This window comes from Alligator sinensis, unplaced genomic scaffold (genome assembly GCF_000455745.1).
Source record: "Alligator sinensis unplaced genomic scaffold, ASM45574v1 scaffold954_1, whole genome shotgun sequence".
Taxonomy (NCBI): Eukaryota; Metazoa; Chordata; order Crocodylia; family Alligatoridae; genus Alligator; species Alligator sinensis.
The window spans coordinates 1,346,314-1,373,361 of NW_005842228.1; the positions used below are offsets into that span (position 1 = coordinate 1,346,314).

The following is a 27,048-nucleotide window of genomic DNA, read 5'->3' on the forward strand; positions in this document are numbered from 1 at the left end:
CGGGGTCGCGTGGCCAAGTTGCACGCAGGTTGGAGTAGGTCTGCGGCGGCCCAGCCAGGCCGAGGTCTCTTAGGTTTAAATGTTTCCAATGGAGACTTGTTTACGAGGCTGAGAAACTTGCAGCACCCGCACCGCCTGCATCCGCTCCTTGGGATCCCGATGACCGCTAAGAACCCGGGCGGGGGGTGCTGACGCCTTGTATCCAGAGAACAAGGAGCAAGCCAAGCCGTCTCTGCAGCGCTCTCGGCATCTGTACCATATCAGCATTTTATGTCGCTGATACCTACGTTTGTGCTGCAGAGAAGAACTGGGAATGAATTATTCAACGTGCTGCTCTTGTGCGGGAGGAAAAAACAAGTCTCTTAACATACGGCTGTCTCTAAATGAGGCAGCTTAGTAGCGGATACTGTCAAAAACATTTTATAACTGGAAGCAACAGTTAGGCCTGTACCCATGCAAATAAGTTATTCAAGTTATATAGAAGGCAGTGGCAAACAGGGTGCATTTGTTTTAAATCAAATCAATTTAAATCAGTGGTCATGAAGCCTCAATTTAATCATTGTTTTTCTACAAAAAGTGCATCTTTGTTTGATATCCTCTATTCATTTAACTTCTTGAAACTTTGCACTTTTAGAGAAAGGTAATGGCTTGACTGCATGTATGCAAACTTGAAGAGACACAATAGGGCTGATGGGTAGGTAATCAGGTCTTATCTCTCATCTCCAGGTACTGCTGTTAACAAGGATGTTATCTCTGGAGATGACAAACTCTCCCTATGCCTGAAGAAGGGCATTTGTGCCCGAAGCTTGCAAAGAACAATTTTTCCAACTATTTAGTTGGTGTAATAAAAGATTTTGCATGTCCTCAAAGAACTTTGTCTGCCAATGATCTCTGGAGACACAAATACACTGTTTGAGAACTGAAACTAAGCATCACAGAGATGCTTAATGGGATCTCCTAGACTGAGCACTGAGTCCCATTGGGTAGAGTGGTTTTCTTTAATCTTTACACTCTATAGAGGAGTTTCTGGGAGCCCCGTAAGATTGGACCCCTAATATAGTCCATGGCCTGTTGTGACCTATTTATAAAACTTTAAAAAAGGTTACATGAATATATAGTCTCAAATAGTGTATATATAATTAGAAGTTATAATCCCTATTCCATGATTACATCTTTGAGCTTTATCATACCTTAAATTAAAACGATCTAAATTATTTTTAAGCATTTAAAAACTGATTTACATTTAAAAAACTCAATTTATTTTATTTTATTTTAATTTAAAATTGTTGATTTTTATCCACCCTGGTGGCAAGCCACAATAATCCCAGTTCCAATTGAGTCATTCCAAGTACTTCTTTAAAGGAGTGTGGGTAACTTCTGACAGCGTGTGATAAGCATTTCCAAATCAAAAGGGAAAACAGTGGGGGACTGACACATGCCAAAGTTCCCTTTTGTAGTTGTGACGCGGAATCCTTGTATTTCAGCGTGTGCCGGTTATGGAGAGAATGCGCTCGTAGAATACTGAGAACGCAGCAGAGCATAGCCTGGGTATCCGCCCTTGAGCCTGGTCCATCTGATACTCATTCGCTCGTCCGCACATTAGCAGAGGAACTTGAGGTAGGAGAAAATATCACAATTACACTGATACTCGTGGTTGAGTTTCTAGCTACTGGGGCAAGATCTTTGAGCAGACTCCTGTTTCTGCTGATGTATTTCTCAGTCCTTCCATAGCCTTTTTAAGTTTCAACATATATATATGAGGTCTGTTCAAAAAGTATCGAGACTGATGCTGTAGGAAACAAAAGATTTAATTTAGAGGGGTTTCGGCTTAATCTTCTTTGAAGTATGCTCCTTCCGCAGCCACGCACTTCTCCCAACGTTTCTGCCATTGTTGGAAACACCTCTGATAAGCAATTTGTGGAATCACTAAAAGCTGGTCAGTTGCATTTTGTTTTATAGTTTTCACATCACAAAATCTTCTTCCTTTCAAGGTTTTCTTTAGCTGAGGGAAGAGAAAAAGGTCACATGGGGCTGTATCAGGTGAATATGGAGGTTGCGGCACTTGTAGGATATGGTATTTGGCTAAAAATTGCTTCACAAGCTGTGCTGAGTCGTCAGGTGCATTGTCGTGGTGAAGCATCAGTCGGACCTCCACTTCTCTGGTTGTTTTTCTGGTCGTTTCCTTCCCAAATCACTGGTTAGAATTGAATGACATGAACCAACAGAAATTCCATCTTCTGCTATCTCTCAGATAGTCAATCAAACCAAACTGTGAACCGCTGCCACATTTTCATCATTTCATGATGTTGAAGGGCGTCTGGAACGCTCATCACTTTCGACCGATGATTGTCCTTCTTTAAACCAACGATACCATTCAAAAACTCTTGCACGGCTCATAGTGTCATCACCAAATGCTATTTTAAGTCATTCAAATGTTTCACTTGCCCTTTTCCTGATTTTCATGCAAAATGTAATGCATAGACACTGTTCTGGACACTGACATAACGAAAGGGGACATGAGATGCAAACTATCTTGCTTCAGCTGCTGGCCACAGAAAACTGGGGAAACACCATGAGCTACAAACTTGTCCAGAAGAGTCCCAACATGCCCAGACATTAGAGCTGTGCACAGTTTCGGTTGCTGAGTCGATTCGGCAGAGATTCTGCCCAATTCAGCAGCCGAATTTCTGAATCGAATCAGAAGACCCTTTAATCTCTCCAAATCAAATCGGAACCCTCTGAATTGATTCGGAGAGCTTTGATGATTGGGACATAGACACAACTTTAAATGTTTTTTCTACATACCCCAAGGTACCAGGTGGCTTGTGAATGCTGAGATGGTGGGGCGGATAGAGCGTCCCACAGGAGCGTGGGATTGTCCCCAGCATGCTCAGTGGTGGACCCGGGAGTGGACCAGGAGCACTTCCAGTCCACTTCCGGGTTTGCTGCAGAACGCTCGGGGGACCCCTGACTAGTGCTTCCTGGGTCTGGGGGGGCAGCTCCACAGCTAATCACTGAGCCGGAGGGGCGTGGGGCAGGATCCCCTGTGCGCTCGGTGGCAGACCCAGAAGTGGACTGGAAGTACTTCTGGTCCACCTCTGGTTCCACCACTGACCACACTGTGGGGGGGGGGCCACCGCGCTCCTGTGGGATGCTCTATCTGCCACACTGTCTCAGCGTATGTGAGCCATGCCTGGTACCTTGAGGTATGTAGAAAAAACATTTAAATTGTGTCTATGGCCGAATCACTGAGTCTCCAAATCGGCATTGAGTCTTCAGATTTGGATTTGGCCGAATCAAATTGGGACAGTGATCCGAATCAATGAATCAAATCCCTGTCCCCCAAATCGGGCCAAATCCAAATCGAATACAGCCCACTTTGTACACCCCTACCAGACATGTTCAGTGAAGCCATGCCCTTCACCCAATACTTGTACCACAAATACACATTCAGTCTCTATACTTTTTTAACAGACCTTGTGTATCTGTCTCTCCCAAGACTCATCTGGATATATCATGGAGAAGGAATTTTAAAAAACACTCTTTGATCATACAGCTCACAGGTCTCCCAGCATAGCTGTGCTGACTTTGGACCTGACTTGGCGAAGTCAGAAAATATGACTGCCACAGCTAGTTACTAAACTTCATTTGGTAGAGCGTGACTAGAAAAGTGTCAAATGTTTTCTAATTATTACCTGTAGCTTTCTCATCATTTATATTCTGTGTACAAGGTGATTTTTTTTTTAAGTTCAACAGTTATTTTTTCTGCATAAAATACAAATATTTAATGTTTTAGCTGCTTCAAAGAACTTTGTAACTTCCCTTGAATAATGAGAACACTGGCTTTTATGGGGGTGGGTTTCCACAGTTTAAAGATGGTCAAAAGGAGGAGAAATAAAAAATGCTTAGAAAAATGAATATGTTTATTATTCTATATGCCCCTTATCAACATAGTAAGAATGAGAGAAAGTGTGGCTTATTTTGGCTCAGTGTGTTACTAAAAAGGATTAGTATATAAAAAAGCAAATGATCTCAAATGAGAGTTATTTAAGAGTGGATCACCAAGGCATTGCTGAAATGTTTGCTTTCTATAGAGCTGGCTCTGTATATGTCTTTTTCATTTTGTAAATAATAGTGGGTCCCTGATAATAATTTTGGCCCTAAGCCTGTTTTATTTTACACCCAAGATATGTTATGTCATCAAAATCATTAGTATTTTCCACAGTTTGGCTTCACTGCCCAAGAGGACCATCAAAATGAGGTCTGCGATTGGGAGCATTCTTGAGAAATTCCAAGGAAAGAACAGCAACCAGGCACTGTCCAGACCCAAGGGGCTTAGCAGCATGTGGATTTCAACAGTTCAATCAAATCACAATAAGTTGGTATCCAGAGAGACACCCTGACCCAGGTTGCAAGAAGCAGGGGCTTTTCTAACTGGGTTTTAAATTTTCTTTTGACTTCATAGAATCAGAGAAAACAGGGCTGGAAGGGCCCTTAGGAAGTCATCTAGTCAATCCTCTGAAGGAGCATCCCCAACTAAACCATCCTAGTCAACTATTTGTCTAACCTGCTTTTAAATGCCCAGGAATGGAGAATATACAGCATCTCTGGGTAGCCTGTTCCAATACTTAATCAGAGCAAGACTGTTCTAACTGTTCTTCTTAATGTCCAAACTAAATTTTCCTTGGTGCATTTTAAGACTACTGTTCCTTGTTCAGTCCCCTGTGGTCTCTGTCCTTTTTGTAAGCACTCCTCAGGAATTTTAAGACTGTTACTGAATCCTCTCTGTCTTCTCTTCTCTTCTCCAGATTAAATAATCCTTGTTCTTTCTGCTTTTTCTCTTAAGGCATGTTTCCCAGGCTTCTGATCATTTTTGTTGTGCTCTGCTGGACCCTTTCCAGTTATTCGTAGTACTACAAGGTAGTGATAGCAACATAGGAAGGAAAGTTCATTTTTTAACATGGCCATCTGTTGACATTCTTTAATTTGAGAGAGTATTTTAACCATATGTCATGATCACACTATTGAAGACTGCAATACTATTAAATACATCTTGGAAATCCATTTGCCAGGGACCAGTTTCTAAGCTTTCTGAAGTAAGTCTGGGGTTCCAGGATACTAGCAGTTTGAATATAAGCTTCAGTATTTCATCTCTGGCCCTTATTTAGTGATAGTGAGCACGTCTTCACATGCATTAATGCTCTTTAGTTAATGCACACTAAATCTAGTACCTCCATTGTGAGGTAAGAGGAAAACGCATATTAGCCTGTCTTAATACACATTAACTAAAGAGCATGGTTTTTAGTGGCGCTTAGTGTTCATTAGCCTATTTTAATGAGCATTAACTAAATAGCACGTTTTAGTGACACTTTAATGCTCGTTAAAGTGCATGTGCAGATGTGCCCTTAGGTATTAATCATTCTCTAGCCTTTTGTAGTGCTATTAAGTGAAAGGAGACCAGGAGCATCTTACCCAGACTGTAGAAGAATGTGGACCATCAAATGAATAAAGCATTTCTGGTTCCAAACAATGGATATTCAAATTAAGCATTAATCTGAAAATGTAGATGAACAAGTAAATGTAGATGGATAAAAGGCTTTTTTGTTGACTGAAAAACAAGTTAGCCTTTCATGTGACAGATGGGTAGCTAGGCACAGAACTGTCTACTCCTGTGCCTGGTCAACAGTGACACAGCTAATGTGTGATTAGGAATGTAGTGCAGTTCCATGTCTCTAAAATGCATTGAGGTTCTTTGAAAAGGATTAGAAAAGAAGCCAATTTGTTATAGCCAGGACTTTCTCATCACTGGCTTTCGGGAATCTTCCTCTCATACATCTAGTCTGGGTTAATTGTCTTTATTAGTCAAGGTGCTACAGCCTGCAGTTAAGTGGCAGAGTCTGTTTTTCTTATGCTGTTTTTTCTACTTTACAGAAAGTGCATGTCCTACCACAAACTGTGCTCTACATAGCAGATGCAGAGACTTTCAGTGGGCATGAAGACTGTCATGGACAAAAGAAAGGTAAATACTAAATCCATCTGTACTCCCTGTATTAAGAAAGCCTTGTCTGGTACAAGAGTAGAGTCAAATGCCTAAAGGAAAACATTGGGTAACATGGTATCATCCTCACTTTAGCATCAGAGGAAAGTAAATCACTAGGTAAAACATAAGTGAAATTGTCATCTTGGATTTGCATCCATGTCAGTACAGCTCATCCTATTCAGGATACTGAATTTCACTGTACCTCTTTCGCATGCTGTAGTTTTGTAATGTGTTTTAGTTGATAAGATTTGTCACATGCTGAAAAAGCTAGCCAGTGATGACTTGCTTTGTTTAAATAGCCCAGGGTTGATTATAAGCCACTGTTTAATCCCTGTTCAAAGTCTTTTCTGTTATTATGTAGAGCAGAGGACTCTGAGTCCAGAGGCTGGGGCCTGGGCCAATTGCTTTAACCATTTCTGTATCTCAGTTTGCCCCTTCTTTTCTTACAGCAAGAAAAAGAAATAGTAAAGAAACAGCAATTTCGTTAGAGAAACTATTGCCAAAACGATGCCAAGTTCTGGGGCTGGTCACCCCTGGAATTGTAGGTAAGAAGTAATGTCTAATTGGATAATGCCCTGCTTTCGATATACTTATAGCTAGGTACAGGCATTCAGAAAGCCTGAGGCATATTCATGCTAAATTACACAGGTTTGTCTAAGTGGGCTACATTAGTTTGGGAGTGAACACAATTTCACCATTTCGTGGGGAGGGGCCGGGGGGCACAAAGGCTGCCTGCATTGGTGGAGGCCAACAATTTGGGGACGCTTCTGCACGCTTGCCGGAGACTGCCAAGGGGAGCCAGATGCAGCTGAGTGGAAGGCCGTCTCTGATTGCCTGCTGGGCACACACCTCCTCCTGCTTCCCAGTCATCTATCAGGCAGCTGTCAGCTGTGAGCAGCCAGCAAAAAGAAGTGTGCTTACCCCAGGACTGAACTGGAGTGGCTCCAGGAAGGGTTTGGTGGATTTCCCCCTCTACCCCTAGAGCTAGCACCAAGTTCCTAGCTGAAGTCCCTTTTCCTGCAGCTTCAAGGATATGGCTGCCCCCCTCCCCAAGGACTGGAGCCCTGCACCCTGCTGAGGGCCAGCAGTAGCACCTACACCTGCTCAGGGCCAGGCTGGACATGTGGCCCCACAAGGCCCACCAGTGGCAGCATGTGCTCAGGTCCAGGGTAAATGCGCACACATACCCACACAACCTGAGCCCCTGCGCCCTGCAGGGGGGCTCAAATGGAAAGTTTCTTTCCTAATTATTTAGTAACATAGTACTGAAGGGGACCTTCTGTTCACCGTAACCAGTTGTGGCTATTGCAGACAGCTACACCACAGTCCGGCTCAGGAACAGATTAAGCTTCATCTTAAAGTTAATGACTCTCTTCCTGATTTCTCCAGTTGGAAGGCTGGCTAGAATATTACTGCTTTCATGGTTAGAAACCTCTTTCCCAGATGAACCCTGTTCATGCCCAGTTAATATCCATTTGTCATTATGCCCACATTATATATCCTATGGCATTATCCTATAGCTTAAATTAGTCTTTTCTCTCCCTTGTTTTTATCTCTCTCTGTGTATTTATAGAAAACAAGCCTCTCCCTTCTCAGTTTTTGGTTTGTTGAACCTAGCAAACTAAGCCCTTGTCTTTTCTCAGGAAATAAGTTAACCATTCCCCTGCTTATCTTGGCCTTTCTCTGCACCTGTTTAAGTTTGAATTTTTTGGATAAGTATAAATCCCATTTTCCAAAGCGAGATGGTCTGAGTTTAGTGGAAAATCAGTAGGACTTTGGCTTTTAAGTGCCTTCATCTCTTTGGAAAAAAATTACATTGCATTTTCAAATAGATATGTCATTTCTGAAAACAGGATTTCGCAGAAAAAACTTGCTGGATGCAAGAAGCTGATTTTATCTGGTTTCTCTCTTTAGGTATATCACAATGTAGGCAAGATCATAGATATCAAAATAAGCAAGTTACTTACATTATGTGTCTGTATTATTAGCTACTCCTATGGGCTCACGTGGGAATCGGCCTCAAGAAATTGAAGATGGTGAAGCTGGCTTTGCTTTATTGTTCCCCAAAATTGATGGTGTGAAGATCCATACTTTTCACTTGTTTAAAGATCTGAAGAACAAAGTCTTTGATGAAAGTAAATTCGCTGAGGCAGGCAAGTCACTGTTTAATTTTATATCAGCTGCTTCATGTGTTATAGTATCAGATTTGTCGGTGCCTGAGGGATGTGAGTTGCTTTATTTGTGACTGTTGCTGACATCAAGCAGACTTCTGGCCGAGTGGGTAGGTACAGTTACCCTGGAAGCATGCAGATGTCCATGACAGTCTGAGCTTGCCAGCACTGTGGGGTCCATCTCTTAGACTGTGGTGCTAATTCACAGCACCATTGTGATCAATAGATCACAGTTGTTTATTATTTTTACAAAGCCCTGTCCTCCAGAAATTATCCTAAGTCTCTTCAGTTGAGTGCCCGAGTGAGGATGTCACAATCTCTGGCACACTCGGTCCCTCTTAGAAACCTCCTATACTTTCAAAAGGTCATCAGAAAATGGCCAGGGCTGTGCAGTTTGGCCTGCATCAGCTCCAGTTGCTTTTTGAAAATTAATATTCAATGCACATAGTTCCTAGTCAGACACTTAAAAATAAGGAGTAGGCTGGAGGGGAGGAGCCAGCAGAATTCCCCTTGCTGACCATAAAGCATAGTATAGAGTCAGCACACTGTGCACTCAGTGGAATAACTGACCTTGCAAGAGGAACTTGTCCACGTTGGGGGTGGGGTTTATGAGCCTTTTTAATTTCTAGGCACTAACAGATACCCTGTTTGCAATTTGTGTGTGCCTGAGCAGTGCCACTGCGTGATGCACGGGTTTGCTGTTTAGGAAGGAAAGGTATTTACTGCATCATAAAAGTTTTCCCAGTGACACACTTACTGTGTTCCTCCCTGTAGTATTCAGAGTTCGGGTTGCTAAGTACAGTTCAAAAATAAAACATACCATTATTGCTGTGGAAGCAGAAAATAGCTGAATAAGGCCCAGGCAGTTCTTCTATGGAGGGTCAATCTTCATTCTGTGCAGAGAATCTCAGCACACATGTTTTTGTACCCCTTACCTTTGTGCGCCTGAAAAATGCATTCCATTTATCTCGCTGCTGGAGGACCCAATTCAACTTGCCTCTGGCTGTTGCTGCCACAGTAGTGAAATACTTTATGTAATATGCCAGCTATGGTGGGGAGCAGGGAAGGATATCATTAAAGATGCTTGGATTCCAGGGGCTGAGACCCTGTATTAAAGGTAGAAAGTTTGTTGTTTTTGTTTTATTTCTAGGTCTCAAGAACAATCCTGACCTCAGAGTGGTTCTTCTGTTTGGCTACAATTCCTGGCGCACAGGAGCAACTCGATTTCTTCACCAAATCATCAATCCTTTGAATGAAAAAAGTATCATTCTGGCTGGTGGGCATGTGGAGAACTTCACATCACTGACCTCAGAAAAGTGAGTACCTCATTCTGGATACCTGTGATGAAATATTGGAGCATCATAGATGAATGTAATCTCTATGAATAGAGCTGAGTCAGACAGCAGTGAAAGCCACGAAACAACTGTAGATGAGCTGTATTACTTTTGTTGTGGGGGGAGAAGGGAGGAGGAAGAGGAGGAGTACCTAAGGGCCAGCCTTATGTTCCAAATAGCATAATTTAATATTAGGAATGAAGTATTAGAAAGAAAGGCTGACAGTGGCACAGAATTTGCATTGAGAAAGATGGTACAGGGCTGCAGCTTCATGTGGACTGTTACAAAAACAAAGCAGTAGACGCTTAAGTGCTAGAAACCAACCTGCAGGGGAATTATAGAGGAAAAACTTCTGCTTTGAAAAATCCCCATTAATGGGACCATCTTGAGAAATCTTCACCTGAAAGCAATTGTCTTCTGTGTGCCCCTGCATGCCTTCTCACTCTCATTTCAGTGGTCAGGACTCCATGCTTTAGCTAGTAAATGTATAAAAGCCTGTTCCTTCTTCAGTGGGGACAATCCTGAAATTCTGTTAATGCTGGCTTTCCCAGTTGTTTCATCATTGGTTCACAAGTTCTTACAGGTTCATCTTCCAGTTTGGGTATGAAGTGCTCCTGGACAGCACTTCAGGTTATTTTCTATATAAATTTGTGATATAAAAGAGCTTTATAATTTATCTCCGTCTGGGGTTGGAGAAATCAGCAATCCCCAATTTTCTTGAACAGTGCATTTTTTGGTATTTGAAAACTTATTGGCTAGCAATGAAATGGTGCTTGTGTGTGCCACTCCTGTCACCTGTGCTCAGGTGCTGTGCTGGGAGTGTTCCTAATGCCCCATTATGCTTAGGATTTGATGGCGACCAGCAGGATATCCTACAAAACAGTGCTACCAAGGGCTGAGCCTTGTCACAGCAATGTGACTGAGGTCACCACCTGATAACACAGCATGTCCCAGGCAGCTGAGAAGAGGGGAGAAGCACCAAGACCCTGCAGGTTTACTGGCAGTCCACTCCCTCCTGCTCCCTTGTTCTGATAGTTGAACACTGAGCAGCCTGATCTGCCCAGTTTAGTAGGCCTAATTCCTAAATAGTAGGCCCTAATTCCCCAAACAGCTGAGCCTGGCTTGTGAATGGTCCTACATACCAAATTGCATTTGGCTTGAAAAGGTATATTTATGCCTCATCTTCAGCAAGGGATTCTTCCTTTTGTTGAGGGGTGTGAAAGACTTGCCACTGGCTGGTATAAAGTGCCTCTGCACAGGGTGCATGTCAGTCTGGCCCTGATGCCAGTCTGGCTGATTGGGCCTGTCTTTTGTGGATGGCAGTAAAGATCTCCTTGGAGCCTTGTCTGTTCTGTTGATATAAACTTCTGCCACAGCCTGTACTGAAATCTAGAATGATTCCTCTGGAAACCTCTAACTTGGTGTGCATTACCTTTCAGTGGTAACAATCAGCCTGGTGATTCCTGTGGGGTGGTTGGATTGGCTTTCAGTGGACCCCAAATACAGAGTGCTACAGTTCTGTTAGACCAAGATGTCGTTGACGAGAGGACAGCAGAAGCAGCCATGCAGCGTCTCAAAGCAGCAAACATTCCAGAGCACAACACCATTGGCTTCATGTTTGCATGTGTGGGCAGGGGTTACCAGCATTATAAAACCAAGAGGAATCTTGAAGCAGATGCATTTAGAAAATTTTTTCCAAGCATTCCCCTCTTTGGCTTTTTTGGACATGGAGAAATAGGATGTGATCGAATAGTCACCGGGAATTTCATACTGAGAGAATGTAATGACGTAAAGGATAATCTGCTCCATGGGTATACTACAGTTATGACTCTTATTCATCTTGGTTCAACTAAGCCCAACCAGGTTTAAATGTGTTTTTTAAACATCAGTTGAGCTCCTTGGTGGCTTCTGGGACAATGGATATGTTTGCAGTGAAGGCGTCTTCCAGAATCTAAAGGAAATAGCTTTCTTGTAATGTTCTCAGATCTTGTAGTCAGAATACAGTTTAATATAATAGGTGTGGGAAGGCTTTGCATTTTCTGTAATAATTTGCACAAATCAGTTGCAGGTAAATGTACATGTGATGGAATCTTGCAGTAGAGGGAAGTTTTCTTTTTCTCAACCTAGGATTTGCACATATTACAGTGAAGTCCCAAATTAACACAACTCAACAGTGTAGCAATGAAGTCAGTATTTGATGTAATCTAGTCTATAAATATATATAAAACAGTCTGGGGAAAGCTACTGATGGTCATGTGATTGATTTCACTGAAACTACTTTCAAGACAGAGAGCTACACATCCTCTCCACATCTGGAATTGGGTCCTGTTAACAAAAAGGCCTGTCTTCCTTAGGCGAGATGAGTGAGAATCTTTGGATAAGAATTGTGCCATATCCATTCAATAAAATACAAAATATGTAAGGCGTCTAGTATTGTCTATATTAAGAAAGAAAAATGTGATTTAAAGGAAAGCTCTCCAGTTACAAACTGACATGACTAAACACCTTGTAGTCAAACAGTTTTGAATATGTTATATACTCTTTACTTGTTTATATATTAGTCTCTGTAGGAGTGGGGTCATGAGGTGGGAAGAGAAGAAAAAGATGTTGCTCGTTTATCTCATTTTTACTTTAATGGATATGTTTTTTCCCCCCCAGGCTTCTCTGGGTTGAAGTTCTTAAATGTGCCGTTTTCCATGGTTTCTCATTTGCATCAATACAACTAGGAAGAAGTACCAGCTCCACTAGATATTCAGCTTACCAACTCCAACTGGGGTACTTCAGATTGTTCTGTCAGTGGAGCTTTATTATCATTTAAATATTTTTCCTTATCTTAATCAGTGAAAATAAAGATGAGAAAAAAATACTCATGTTTTGCTGTATTTCACACCATCTCCAAATACTAGATGTGGCATGAAAGATGGGATGATGGGCTAATGTCAGCCCCATGAAGACATTGCACCAAACTGATACGGCAGGGAAATCCCAATTCAAGAGAAAATAACGCTGTCTCCATGGGATGGGAAGGCTTGTTTTGTTTTAGCACAGACTGTTGCACCGTGACCTATTGATAACTGCTGTCCGTAGTACACACCTTTTAATATTTGCCATGACATGTCCTGTTGCCAAAACTTGTCACTGAAATTCACTCTCACAGTGACACTGGCACTAATCTGTTCTGTGTTGAGGAAAAAAATCAGGGTTCAATCTCTCTTCTCCCACATGGCTGTCCTATTAGGAAACCTCATATGGTTGCTTTTCCTCTTTTCTACCTTTGGTAAAATCTAGAGCCCTTACCCATCTGTTAAAACATCATATGTGCACTATACTACTTACTTTTTATTTAGCTTCTTTCTACTTCAATAACCATCTGTCATTGGCTTCTGGGAAGGGTTTATGGTATGAAATTATATATCTGCTCCCAGTCAATAATGGTGCAATTCTGGCTGTAGCAGCAGCAGATAAAGCGAAAAGCTTGAGTTAAGGACTTTTTAATGGGAGCACATATTTCAGAGAGGGGCCTGAACACAAGATTACTGTACCAGCAGCTTGAAACCAGCACTAAGAAACTTAGTGTTGTGCTGCAGTTCAGAGACTTTTCTGAAATTCAAGCCTAGGCATTTGGTAACTGAAATCATTATAATGCTGGTATAGTAGGTGGCTATGATACAAAACTCACTTAAGTCACTCAGAGGTTTTCCATTGACTTCCAAGCAGCTTTGGGCAGAGGCCTAGATCAACCGTTTCTTTGGCTTTTGAAATTAGAATGCATACAAACTGTGCTCTGAACTCCTTATGGTTTATAGAAAAGTATAGGTCTGGCATAAAAAAATCCTTATTATCCCATTTAATTATGTATTTTGCAGCGTTTGATGTGTTAAGGTCCTTTTAAAAGGGGAATTTTCAGTGAGGCTTTTTGACTTTCCCATAGAGTTGGGGATTGCCAACCTCTGAAGATGTTCCCTTCAGGCATATTTTTACTACTATTTAACCTGGATGAAGATTTAACTAAGGAAACAGTCCATATACTTTTGTGCAGCTTATCTTAAACCATCATCTTTGAAAACTCCTGGTGATCACGAGAGGTCCCAAGTGGTTGAAAACAGCAAACATACTGCCCATATTTAAGAAAGAAAAAGGAGGATCCAGGGAACTACAGACCAATCAGCCTCACCTCAGTCCCTGGAAAAATTGAGCAGATCCTCAAGGAATCCATTTGTAAGCACTTGGAGGAGAAAAGGGTGATTAGGAACTATCAGAATGAATTCACCAGGGCAAAGCCATGCCTGACCAACTGGATTGCCTTCTACGACAAGGTGACTGGCTCAGAGAGACCAGTGGATGTGGTGTACCTTGATTTTAGCAAGGCTTTTGATATGGTCTGCCACAGCATTGTTACAGGTAAGCTAAGGAAGTAAGGCTGGATGAATGGCCTGTAAGGTGGATAGAAAACTGGCTGGAGCATCAGGCTCAGAGAGTAGCAATCAATGGCTCAATGTCTAGTTGGCTGCCAGTATCAAATGGAGTCTCCCAGGGGTCTGTCCTGGGGCTGGTTTTGTTCAATGTCTTAATCAACGACCTGGAAGATGGCATGGAGTGCACCCTCAGCAAGTCTGCAGATGACACCAAGCTGGGGAGAGTAGTAGATACACTGAAGGTTAGGGCTAGGATTCAGAGTGGCTTAGACAAATTGGATGACTGGGCCAAAAGGAATCTCGAGTTTCAACAAGGACTAGTCCTGCACTTAGGATGGAACAATCCCATGCACCAGTACAGGCTGGGGGCTGACTGGCTGGGCAGCAGCTCTGCAGAAAAGGACCTGGGGGTTACAATGGACAATAAGCTGAGTATGAGTCAGCAGTGTGCCCTAGTTGCCAAGAAAGCTAGTGGCATACTGGGCTGCACTGGTAGGTGTGTTGCCAGTAGGTCAAGGGAAGTGATTATTCCCCTCTATTCAGCACTGGTGAGGCCACATCTGGAGTACTGTGTTCAGTTTTGGGCACCCCGCTACAGAAAGGATGTGGAGAAATTGGAGGGAGTCCAGCAGAGAGCAACAAAATGGTGTTGGGGCTGGGGGACATGATTTACGAGGAGTGGCTGAGGGAACTGGGCTTATTTAGCCTAGAGAAGAGAAGACTCAAAGGGGATTTAATAGCAGCCTTCAACTACCTGAAGGGGGTGCTGAAAGAGGATGGAGCTAGACTGTTCTCTGGTGGCAGATGAGAGAACAGGGAGCAATGGTCTCAAGTTGCAGCAAGTGAAGTTTAGGTTAGATATTAGGAAGAATTTTCTCACTAGAAGGGTAGTAAGGCACTGGAACAGGTTACCCAGAGAGGTGGTGGAGTCTCCATCCTTGGGGGTTTTCAAAACATGGCTGAACGAAGCTTTGTCTGGGATGATCTAGTTAGGGCTGCTCCTGCTTTGAGCAGGGGGTTGGACTAGATGACCTCCTGGGGTCCTTTCCCACCCTAACATTCTGTGTTTTTATAAGATGTGCCAAGTAGCTGCTCGAAATATATGCCAACTGCTCAAGTTTTGTAAACTTTCCACAGCATGCACCTTACTCACTCTTCCTCACTATACCTTGGGTGTACAAATGACAGCCTCCTCTATGTTTCCTTTTGTAATAAATTTGAAATATTTAAAATGGGGATGCACTTTTTTCTGGAATTACATATTGTGGCTGAAATGCACCCTTTAAAGGACCTATCTGGCAAAAGCTGTGTCTGGGGAATTAGGATTTTTATATGCGTTCTATGGGTATGTCCCCATGAGCGGGAACGTGCATTTCCCCAGGGACAAATAGCAGCAGCACATAGTTTCCTCCTGCACGCACGCTCTGGAGTGCGGCAAATTACCTGGGGCTGCAGCAGTGGTGATCCACATGTGCAGAACCTGGCCAGCAGCCAAAGAGTGACTGCAGCCGACCTGGCTCCAGTTTTGGGCAGCGCATGCTGCAGCCATGTGTGCCACCCCACTTTTTTCTGGTGAGGGTTTTTTAGATACTAGAATTTCCCAGTATCTAATTTTGCCACCACACTGCAAATACACAGTGCAGCAAACAGAATCTTGAGCACCATGTGCATTTCACAACACCTCAAAAGGCTTTGAGATGTCGCAAACTGTACGTTCATGCTCATGGGGATGCAGCTTATATGGCTACTTCTAATGCAGCTTTGCAAGGGTGACCTGTTAGAAGGGAAGAGATTGGAAGCCACATGACACAGAAAGGGATTTTAACCCACAGAAACCTGTTGATCCCAGCTTTTTGTTGCATTTTGCACCTGAAGATTTGGCCAGGTTATTAATAGAAAAACCTTATTATACAAATGAGTGAGTCAGGGTGAGTCATGTCCTCTTGGCAGGGATCATGCAAATGATGAAACTGACTTTCAGCTATGGCAAAGGTGCCTGGTGAGACCATGAGAAATGTGTGTTGAAAAGTATGTTTTCTTATTTACTTCTCAGTTAAAAATCCAGCTCTGCTGTGTATCAAATGGGATCCTGGAATTCTCTGCTGAGGGGAAGTAGGGAAATAATGTTCAGAGTAGCAGAAGAAAACAATCAGTATAACATGGCTCTATGTGACACAGGACTCTTGAAAGATCCTACATACATTTTAGGTTCCTTTTGAGGTAACATGCAAAAAAGGAAGAGGTCAAATGATCAGTGTTGTGCTATATGCAAAATGTTTTGAAAAAATTCTTTACCTTGTGTATGCTGAGAAATTAACATTCAGGCGTTTCATTGGGAAGACAGAGAGGTGCCTTTAAAGTGGCTTTTGTTAGGAGTGGTCTATGAAGTTAATGTTTGAGAGAACACTAGAGTCCCTCCACGATAATGGAAACAGCGATTTCTTGCCTTTTTTAGGCTCTATAGTAATTTCTAATTTTTTGCATTGCTCTGCAAATAAATAGAGGTATAAAAACTGTGTGAATCAGTCATGAGAGAAGATTTCTCTTGAGCATTGACCCAAATATTAAAAAAAAGAGCGCGAGCTGCTGGCAGTCTACACTAAATACTTTATTTTGTGCTTTTCAGTTGAGATATGGTTACATAGATAGCTTCTTACACAGGCTGTGATCAGAAAAAAGAAAGCAAGAAGAGACGGACTTTTGATAATAACAAGGGAGAGCAATTTTTTGTACAATAAAGAAAAACAGTTTCAGGTTTTTTTGGTGTCCTTTTGGTAGCTGTGTGTTCTTTCTCTTTAAAATAAGAAAGGTAGCCCTGCTTGCTTTCTAAAAGGTATGAACCTCTTCCTCAATGGAGAAAAAATGATAAATGATTTATGTCTAGGTGCTTTTGACTTATTTGGTATTATCTGGGGCAAAGGGGGTGTGCCTTATCTTTTCTATAGCTCTTCAATTTACCATCTAGCTGCTATCAAGAAGAATTATCAGATTGTGCATTTTTACCTTACAAAACTACAAAATTGGTTCCCAAAACTTAGGGAATCATCAAGTAACCTGATTTGTGTATTTTACAGAATTATAATAGAGTTCTCAACTGGCAATCCTGGACTCTAAAGTAGCCCTACCAGAAGTGGAAAAACTGCAAGCTGAGCCCCAGTTTCCTCTAGCAACAATTTAAAATATTGTACTGTGTCTACATCTGAAAGAAGCCAAATGCCAGTGGAACCTGATGTTGTAGGGTTTTTCCATGGTAATGTGTAGCAGAGGTAGTAATGCCATAATACACACACAATCACTGTTCATAAGAGATCTCCTCATACAGCTATTCCTTCTGCTTTGGTATTTCTTCTTTTATAATTTATGCCAGGGTTGTCCAACTGGCAGCCCATGAGTTGTATGTGCCCCCTGAAGGGTTAGCATGCAGGGTCCTGGCTGACTGCTACCCCAACCCCCTTCTTCCTCAGCTACTCCTATCCCAGTGCCCCAGCCCTGCACAGCAAAGTGGGCAAAGGTGCCTGCATTGGAGGTGGTTGGCGTGTACAAACAGGAGAGTGGGACTGGATTCTGCATGTGTGAGTAGGAGGTGGGGGAGGACAGGCTACCTGTGCTGTGGGAGTTGGGAGGGGGAGACCACCTATGTGTGCAGTTGGAAGAGAGGGGAGCTGGGCTGTGCGAGCCATCCTGTTCACGTGGTGGAAGGTGGCAGGGTGTATTTGACAGCCTAAGTGGTGGTGAGGAGCCAGAGGGTGCCTGTCCATGTGACATGTGACCCCAGGGTCTGTGGCCTGCACAGCAAGCAGCCCCCAGGTCTGGCCCCTGGCTGCCTGGAACGAGATCTTTTGTTCTCTTCAGTTTTGGGGTTATCTTTTCCATTTGGAGAACACTAATCAATACTGATAACTTACAGAGTGAGAATGGTGCTTATGTTTGAAATTATTAAATGGGGCAAATATTTTCTGTATTGCACCTGCCACCCATCTCCCTTTTTAGATGCCTGGGTCATTCTGTTGAAGCTCATCTCCCTCCCTTTTCTGTTTTGAAATGAATCCTGAAAGGAAGAAGAGAATTGTGATTTTGCGCAGTGAGTGATGAAAGAGCCGGGTTCTCTCTAACGCTTCTTTTTGAATCTTTAGAGCAGATAGTAGACTTTGCTCTGTATTCCCCCTGGGTGTTGGTATACGAGCTGAAACAAGCAGCAGAAGAGGAGATCAATGTTCGCCTAGTGTTCCTTACTTTGGTGTGCTCTGCCACCCCGACAGCAAGGCTGTGTACCAGGGACAGCCAGGCAGCATTTTGATTTAGGGCTGCAACTGTTCCCCAAATGAGCTCTCACATGTTAAGGGAAACCTCTCTTCAGAGATTTTGGAAGGCAGAGGTGCTCCTCAGGCACAACACTGTAGCTGTGACAATAGTTTTGTCAAACCATGTAATGATGATCTTTTGCCACTGAATCATTTTTTAGTTTTTTCCAACAAATGTGGACCAATGGCTTCAAGCAATGTTATTGTGTTGGAAATCATGTTGACCACCATGTTTTTTGAGTGGTATTTGGGCCACTTTAAATGAAGCTGTAGTCTGTTTTCACTTGGAGATTTAAGACATATTGATGTGGCTTGTGTACTGCTATGATTAATTTTAAACCCCACATATGCCACTGATCTGAGTGACTCTGTAAACATTAATAGAGCTTCATCCACAGACAGCACTGTTTTATGGACTGATCTGTTTGCAGTTAAGCATTGTGTTGGTTGATCTTCTCTAAGTTTCTGTGCAAATATTTTTCTGATTAATACCAGCAAGATGGGAAGTTGTGGATAAATTTGCCATGTTCCTCTATGAAGCGAGAGGGGCTTTGAGTGTTTATAGAGTAAGATTTCAGTACATTTTTTAACTGGCTTTTCTAGAATTATTCCCTTCAGTAATTTCCATTCACCCTGATTAAAGACCTTTTCCACCTCTAACAAAAATAAAATATCTGCCTTTGCCTTTAGTAAAATCAAAGGGATTACAGCCAGTTGCCTAGGGAAGTTATCTAATAGCAGTCTTCTCTGATTGATTCCCAATTGGTGTATGCTGGTTATTTTAAGTAAAATTGATTCCAAGTTGGCTGCCAACACCTTTGCAAAATTCTTAAACTCTGTATTTAACAGTGAGATGTGTCTATGTGTAGTAACTTCAGTTTTATCACTTCTGGCCTTTAATATCACAGCAATATTGGCTTCTTTCCTACTATTGGCTAAAGTTTGGAAGTCCTGAATAATGTTTAGAAGATTGGTAAGTTTGCAGAGAAAGTGACCCATCAGAGAGATGTACAATTCAATGGAGAACCTGTCTGGGCAACACCCTTTTCCTGAGAGTGAGACTGACTTGCCTCCCTCCCATTCGATCTGCATGGGGTCAGATATAACTCGGAAACCAGCTTCTCCAGTGTAATGGAGCTTGCTGTTTTGTTCTCTCATCCCAATCATGGTACTCATCTTTGCTAAATATTTATGGCCTTTGTTTCCCATCTCAATGTACTTTTGTCTGAACTGATATAACACATTTTCTGTTTCTTCTAACAAGGAAGCATGGAGCAGGACCCACAGGGAGATAGATCTCTTTAAATTTTTTCTTTCACCTATATTTTTATGCAAAATTATGTTTTTTATTTCAGAGAGGAGCAATCTGTGTTCTGCATGTCTTTCCCTTCCAATAGTAGAAATTGTCTGCAATAACTTTCCCCTTAACCCTGCTTTGTAAGTCCCACATATCATATTGGGAGCTAGCTTGCCATTTTTATCATCATTTAAATAAATTTTAGATTTGCTAATGATGGCACCCCAGGCTGCAAACTCATTAAAAAATGCATTGTGCCATTCCCAGCTGCTATGGCTTCTGCTACCCAGCCAATGTCTGTGTGTAGTCATGACAGGAATAGGGACTGACTGGATCAGCTGACCTCCATCTGTAATGGTTAGAAAATCCTTTAAGTGAGTAGACAAAGATATAGAAGGCATTTGAATGAATAGCAAAGGTAGGTGTGAATAAAATAAATAATTCTTTGCTGGTGGCTTCCCCATCATCCAGGATTCATATACCCCCAACTGGAAAAGGTTTTGTTTCCAATATGGGCCATGGGAATTGGATTCCTCTCTTCTATGGTCTGAAATAACAGTGGGCTTTAGGATGAGATTTAAATCTCCCTCAGTAATGAGATCCTCAGAAAGAAATGTCAAGAAAGGAACAAAAGCATTGAGGAAGGCCCTTTGCTCAGTATTAGGGGCATATACCAAATGCAAGGTAATTACTCTGCCCAGTAGTTTTTCTTTAACAATTATAAATCTCATTTTGACATTTTTTCTTGCAAGTTGAAGTCTCTGAGCTAGAAGGTGATGTTTTGAATCACTGTTTTAAAAAAAAAAAGTACTAATGTTAGCTGCAGAGAGTGGTATGAGAAGGTACCTTTTCCCACATCTGATGAGTATTCCTGAAATAGGTCAAATTCGGGACATATATTCTAAATATAAATTTGGGAAACACTGGATTTGGCTAGCCTCTGGGCTCCTTTGAGAAATGCTTCTGAATTTTCTGTGACAAGGGGTGATCAGGTGAAAGAACCCTCTATGAGAAGCCTTTCATACTCCTTACATAGTGAAAAACACACTGTGATTATCTCATGATCCCTATGTGGTGAGAAATCTCTAAGATTATTTCATGCTTCCTAACTGCACATTTGAAAAAAAGGGGGGAAACCAGCTGATGTAACTACTTGGTAGCAAAAGGTTTCAGATGCATTTGTTGGGAAAAATCCCACAGTCAAAAGCTGGTCCAAGTGCTCTCCATACAATTTCCCTTTGCAAACAGCCTGGAACTCCGAGAAATGTAACTGTTTTTCCTTATGGCCTAGCTGCAGACCTCTCCCAGCACATTAGCAAACCCCCTATTTGTTTCTAATTTTTTCTCCACACATCCTGCTTAGCATGCTCTTCCATACACCTGTTATATGTTTATGGTTGCTCTGCATGTTGCTCTGCCATGGTTCCTCTGTTTTACTGCTTTACTCTGTTATTTCTGAAAAGTAAACACAAGTGTGTTTGTTCTCAATGCAAAAGACCCGTTTCAGACCCCTTTCCTCCTCCAGCAGAGCCCCACCACTTCATTTGGAACATACTCACTGTTGCAGCCATTGCTGCTGGTGGTCTCGGTCAAGCTGGCACCACACTCAGTTGAACTGGTCCTTGGAACGTGGGCCTTCCTGTCCACGAGCGAGTGACCAAACAACCCCAGAAAGGCAAGGGAGAAAGAGCATGAGAAAAACTAATCACAGATGACAGGTGCCTGTAATGAAGGGTGCTTTCACTGATAGAGTTACTTAGTCCTTTGTTGTTTCAAAGAACTTGACAAAGTTTAATTAGCACTGTACACTTCAGTGAGGTAGGCCAAAGATCAGTCACATCTTAGAGAAGGAAGAATGGAGAAAAGAGACATTTGCTCAAGACTACAGAGTGTGTCCGTGTCACAACCAGACTTAGAATTAACTAGTGCAGTGGTGCTCTACCTTTTGGCCCTGTGCACCAGGATTGGGCTCCTTGTTTTCTATCCAGAGTCAAGCCCCACACCACTGCCTTCCCCTCCCCAGACCACCTGAATGGGGCTGTGCATGCCCCAATTGTGCCCTGCTGCCTCTGCCCAATCCAGCATACCAGGATCACGACCTGCCACCTCCGTCTGGGCCAGCACACTGGGATCAGCACTTGCAAGCCCAATCCAGAGCACAGGGCTGTTAGCCAGCTTGTGGGGCTCCCCACAGGTCAGGAAATTTGGCAGCAAGGGAACAGCAACTGCTGCCACTACTTCCCTGCTGCCAAACTTCCTGACCTGTGACAGCTACACAGGCCAGGTGACATGGCTCTGCAGGTTGAACACCCCTGAACTAGTGACTGGCTTTCAAACCCAAACTAATATCCTCAGTCCAGGCTGCCTCTCTCAAGACTTTAATATATAATTTAAAAGTATCACAAGGCTATTTAATTCATCATTGAAAATCTATTAACATACCCTTTCAAAATAGTAAGGAGCGTGACGTGCTTTCCAAACCCATTTTCTGAGGCAAAGTAGCTATTAAAAAGAACTAAGTTCTCTTTCTTCGTTTAACACCTAGACATATGCTGTCCTGAGAAAAGCTGTTAGTTTTGCTCCTTTCCGTCCAGTTTGTGTCCTGTGGTGGCATCAACTCCTCCGCTAAATCTGTTGCCTTGGATAGCACTTATGGCTCTGTTCCTGGAGTCTGTGGTTTAAAAAGGATAGATGCCTCTGCTCTGGTCTGTTAACATGCACTTCTCTTACAGTTAATCTGACCCATCAATGGGTTTATATTGTAACTATAGCAATAATTCAAGGATTTATTTTCATTATTCCTAATCAGCGATGTAACTGGGGCAGAGTGTCCAGAACAGCCACCCTGAACGCCAAGTTGGGGATGAGGGGAAAAAACAGCTACTGCTGCAGCTGCACACATGCCAGCCAGAAGTCACTGCAGGCCCCGTGTGTTGTCTGCCCTGGGCACCCAGCTGCCTCATTATGTCTCTGCTCCTAATGTTCCTTCTGCTCCCGCCAGGCTATATTTTTGCTTTTAAAGCCCCTTAACTTAATCCAGTTAAAAACTTAATCTTGTAAAATCATGGCTGCAAACAGATGTTGTCTTTGTGCCACCAAAAACATTTTTATAGCGGCACAAAGTGAAAGCAAACAGATGTCTGTGCCCTTTGTCGTGCCACAAAACCAAAGTACGTGGCTGCAACAAGAGGTCAAATAAATGAATGCCACTCGTTTGTGGTGGACATCTGTTGGTTTGAAGGCAGGAGAGTGCAAGCGGGACAGGACTTCAAGCATGCCCAGGGCTTTAGGGGCCTGATTCTGCAGAGGAATGCCCAGGACACGCAGCATCAGGCCCTGAAGCCCTAGGAACACCTGCCCTGGATTCCCCACTTGCAGAGGCACACCCCTGCATCAGAATCCCTGGACGAGACTCGGCAAGAAAAGAAAACAGCCCCATTTGCAGAGGTGCACCCCAAGTGATATCCTATAGGGCCTGAAAAATGGAAAACATGCAGAAAAGTGCCACGCTCTCCGTCTTGCCCAGCCAGTGCTCTAATCTTTAGAATCAGACCATTTCTGTTTGCAGTTCACAGTATAAATATTTAGTTACCTCCTCTAAAGTATAGATAATGGTGATGTCAGGTGCCAGAGGCTGAGGAGAATTTAACACATCTTGACCTGGTGAGCTTCTAGAAGGGACAGAGTGGACGTCACTAGACCACGATTTTAGGCTCCCTCTTCTGAAAAGTCAGAATTAGTGTGTTTGCTTTTTATAGAACCAGAACACTTCTGAATAGAGCTTAGTCCTGCTTAAGTAAATGGCAGAAAATCTTGAAGACTCTTGAGAAGCAGGGCTGGGCATTTTTTAGAAAGCCTTTAAAAATAAAACTCTACAGAGGACCTAGTTTTTTACCTTTGAAAGTCCATGGCGGTTTTGCTATTTATTTCAGCGCAAGAAGGAAGGGGTCAGGCAGCCTCACTTTCCCCTGTCATGAGAAGGCAGTCCGGACAATGTCTGGGCTATGGGAACTGTGGACATTTCAGAACACTGCTCTGTGCACAGCCAATCTGTCTCTACCTAGCTTTGTTCATTTAGTTTTCTCTTCACCAGTCTCTGTCCACTCCTTCATCTTCTTTTCTTTTCCATCCCTGTCCATTTTCATCTGTTCCTTTACATAATATTTCCTATTTCACTTAGCCATTCCTTCACTTTCCTCTTCTCGCTTTCTATCACTATCTCCTCCTACCTACTTCAAATGCTCCTCTTCTCTTTCAGCACTAATCTATAATTTTTCCTTCTGAATACAGGTTCTGCTTCCTAAAATGTATTGTCCTGACAAAACTCAGGAAATAATACCTTCAAAACCATAGCTATAACAGCAGATTGTTGGCAGGCTGAATAGGTAAATCAGGGTCCGTATCTACTGAACTTTTTTCAGAGCGCAGCTGACAACAATTAGATGATTCAGGACTGGTTCCTGCACTTATGCAGATTTGTTTCTGCTGCAGTCTTTGTTTAGGATGAGCCACCTTCCCTGTCATTCCTAAGAGATTTTAAAAAAGGGGGCAGGGGGCATAGTTTATTTTCCTTTATCCCAGAAGTAAGATATCTGGGGGGTCCCATCCCCCCCATGGCCCTTATTTGCTGTGTGATTTTTAGCTCCTTAATTTCCACAGGGGTAAATTAGGTTGAATACTACTTCCTTACTTCATGGAGGTAGGAAAGGTTTTAATACATTGAATTGGAGGGTTGTTTTTACACCCCCCTTAATCTTTGTCTCTCCAAACTGAATATATTTAGTTTCTTTAGCTTTTTCACATTGCAACCCCTTTCATATTTTTATTGCTTGCTTCTGGATCCTCTTCACTTTCTCTACAACCTTCACATTTTCTACAACAGAGCCATACAAACACAGTACTAATATGTAAGTAAATATGATGGAGGAAGCCACTTCCTTTTTGAGATTTCAATTCCAGATCAAAGGCCCAGATTAAAAACAAACGAACTAGCAGAAATTTGATATCACAACTTAACGTTTATATTCTTCAAGCCAAACCTCCCTGTTCAAGAGAACAAACCAAAAATTACATGAACCCCAGTCCCTACATAACTCCAGAAACTTGACTGGTACATGTAGTAGCTTGATTTTTAGATAGCAATGTGTTTTAAGCCAAGCATAACCCCATGTAAAAGAAGGTTATTAACCACAGCTGCAGTGATTAGCCTTGTTTATAACTCTGAAGCAATAAGAGTAGATTGAATCACTCTGAAAAAAAAAATCTGTGATTTGCTGATCAGCTCACTAAAGAACCAAGTATTTTCAGCTAGCAAACTTATCTTGTCCTGAGCCTCTAGGAGAAATCATAGCTACCGCAGCAAGCAACTGGGGAATAAAATGACCTGCAGTGCAAGACTAAGATTATCCTTATAAAATGTTGGATGTTTCTTTATGGTTTGACAAATCAGCTCCTATTATATAAGATTTCCCATAGTAGTCCGAGTAATACACTGGATTCAATGGTGTATTTTTACACTAAAGCTATATAGGTCTCATTTGAAAGTTCTTCATGTTGGGGGACTGGCAGGGTTTTGTGCAGTGTTATGTGAATCTCTGAATACCAGGTCCATTTAGCTGCAGCTTTGGTGGGCTGTGCCTTTAATGCATGGAGTTGGGAAAAGAGGGAGGAAAGGAAATCGGAGAAAGCTGGAGTGGTCAAGCGTACAGGCTACATACTTTTCTCCCAGTAGATGCCATTGTGCTTTTTTTTTTTTTTTTTTTTCCAACAGTTTTTCTCCCCAGAAGCAAATTTTAGTTCTGAAGATCTGTAAGACTTCTGGCATGCATTCTAAATGGTAAGTGAAAGCCTTGCTTTTCTTATTATTTTAAATATTTAATTAAATCTATTTTCTTCCCACTAACGAGCAGGATTAAATTTAACTAAAATGGCATGCCAAGGTTAGGGTGTAATTTACAACAACTTCCTGATATTGAGATTATCTTAATGAAATTGTTCCCTCTTTTAACTGTGTTTATGTTGAGAGAAAAAAAATTAGCGTTTAGTGAGTTTCCATTACAGCAACCGACGTGAAACAAGCCTGGCTATTCTAAGTGTATGGTTTGTTAAAGGGCCTTTCATTGGACAGGCCAAGTCTGCTGTGCAGGAAGCCAGTGTAGATATGGAAGGAATTTTTTTTACTGTTGTTTGATTTCAACAAACTTAAATTCAGACTGAACTTGTTTATGACCTTGACTGTTGGCTATGATTCTTCCCTTTAGTTTCCTGTTTCTTCCTTTACTATTCCTGGGTTGGAGTTAATGGCATTCACTTAGTGGGTTGCCAATACAGTATCTCTGCTTTTGTCATGACCAGCACAGCCACATGAGCCATAATTTAGTCAAAATGTGGTACTTTAGCTGTAAAAATAAAACATGGCCTAGATGGTTTTGGTTAACTAAGGCCTGTTAACTTCCTTTGGGAGCTAGGCTCCTGTGTAACTTAGATGCTTTGGAAAATTTCAGCTGCAACAGATGTGATTTCAAATCTTTGCAAACTGGCAATGTAAAAGTGAGTTATACCTTAACTGGTGTTATCTGAGGCCAGATATACCTTTAGCTAGGAAAGGAAATAAGCATACCACAAAGAGTGTAAGTGACTACCGATGGGGGGAAAAAAAGCTTTAAAAAAGAGGCATTCTGGAGAACTGCAAACTAGAAAATAAAATATTAAGACCAGAAAGATGACACATGCACATTAATTATGCTGAATGCCCTAGCATGCCTTATGGATAATTCATTACATAATTTCACATTCAAATAATTAGTACGTGATTACCAGAAAATATTTCTACTTGATTGAACAGCTTCAACACTCTGAAGTGCTTTTACCTGCAAAAGAAGTAAAATGTTCCAATTACAAGTACCCCTAGAAGAACAACTGAAGCCAAGAAAGCTGCAAACAGGTCAACTGTAGCTTGGGTCTTGATGTTGGGCAGCAAAACTTCTTCACAACGGGCTCCTGTATAATTTTCAATACATCTGTGAAAACATGTTTTATATAAATTAGTTCTTGTCTGCTTCCATCCCTTTGGTGAAAAGAGGACTTGCTTTCTGACTCAGTACAATTCAACATTTATATTCAGTTCCATAACAGGTTCCTGATGAAATAAGTACATAAATACTCTATAAAGAGTAACAAGAATTTGACAGCATCCCCTTTAACTTTGTAACATCATTGATGCTTGTTTATCCCATGCCATTCTCTGCTAAATTATTCCAAACTACCCTTTCCTAAATGTTGCTAAATCACTATGCTTTCCACAGGAGACCCTGTGGAAGGGGCAGATTTATTTGGTTAACCAACTGAACTTGGATAGGTTTAATTTCCCACCACATCTTGTCAGCCGACATGGTGTTTTTTGGGACACAGAGGGGGCGGGGCAGAGAACACAGCCCTGCAAATGCAAAGCAGCCCTAAAAATAACTCAAATGATACTTCTCTTGCCTTCC

At 42.1% G+C, this 27,048-nt stretch overlaps 2 protein-coding genes and 1 long non-coding RNA gene across 6 annotated transcripts in view; 2 read left to right on the forward strand and 1 right to left on the reverse strand.

The window, feature by feature from the left end:
- Positions 1 to 12,346, forward strand: part of FBXO22 (F-box protein 22) — a 17,071-nt gene extending 4,725 nt beyond the window's left edge. The window contains exons 2-7 of one of the 2 annotated variants that reach the window (XM_014521592.2): positions 1,485 to 1,617; positions 5,932 to 6,019; positions 6,490 to 6,585; positions 8,029 to 8,193; positions 9,362 to 9,527; positions 10,985 to 12,346. In XM_014521592.2, the coding sequence (XP_014377078.1) occupies positions 1,485 to 1,617; positions 5,932 to 6,019; positions 6,490 to 6,585; positions 8,029 to 8,193; positions 9,362 to 9,527; positions 10,985 to 11,414 (1,078 nt within the window). In that variant the 3' untranslated portion in view covers positions 11,415 to 12,346. Of the gene's footprint in view, positions 1 to 1,484; positions 1,618 to 4,926; positions 5,097 to 5,931; positions 6,020 to 6,489; positions 6,586 to 8,028; positions 8,194 to 9,361; positions 9,528 to 10,984 lie in introns of those variants that run through there. The other variant, XM_025208394.1, reaches the window with a different exon arrangement.
- A 5,847-nt stretch (positions 12,347 to 18,193) lies between these two features.
- Positions 18,194 to 27,048, reverse strand: part of NRG4 (neuregulin 4) — a 103,396-nt gene continuing 94,541 nt past the window's right edge. For 2 of the 3 annotated variants that reach the window (XM_025208396.1, XM_025208395.1), the window contains exons 4-7: positions 26,428 to 26,577; positions 23,151 to 23,280; positions 21,118 to 21,197; positions 18,194 to 21,013 (exon numbers count right to left, since the gene is read on the reverse strand). In XM_025208396.1, the coding sequence (XP_025064181.1) occupies positions 21,165 to 21,197; positions 23,151 to 23,280; positions 26,428 to 26,577 (313 nt within the window). In that variant the 3' untranslated portion in view covers positions 18,194 to 21,013; positions 21,118 to 21,164. The remainder of the gene's footprint in view (positions 21,014 to 21,117; positions 21,198 to 23,150; positions 23,281 to 26,427; positions 26,578 to 27,048) is intronic. The other variant, XM_006027222.3, reaches the window with a different exon arrangement.
- On the forward strand, positions 24,895 to 26,413 carry LOC102386269. Its single transcript, XR_324269.3, has 3 exons — positions 24,895 to 24,975; positions 25,329 to 25,394; positions 26,403 to 26,413. It is a non-coding gene; the product is annotated as an uncharacterized LOC102386269 (long non-coding RNA).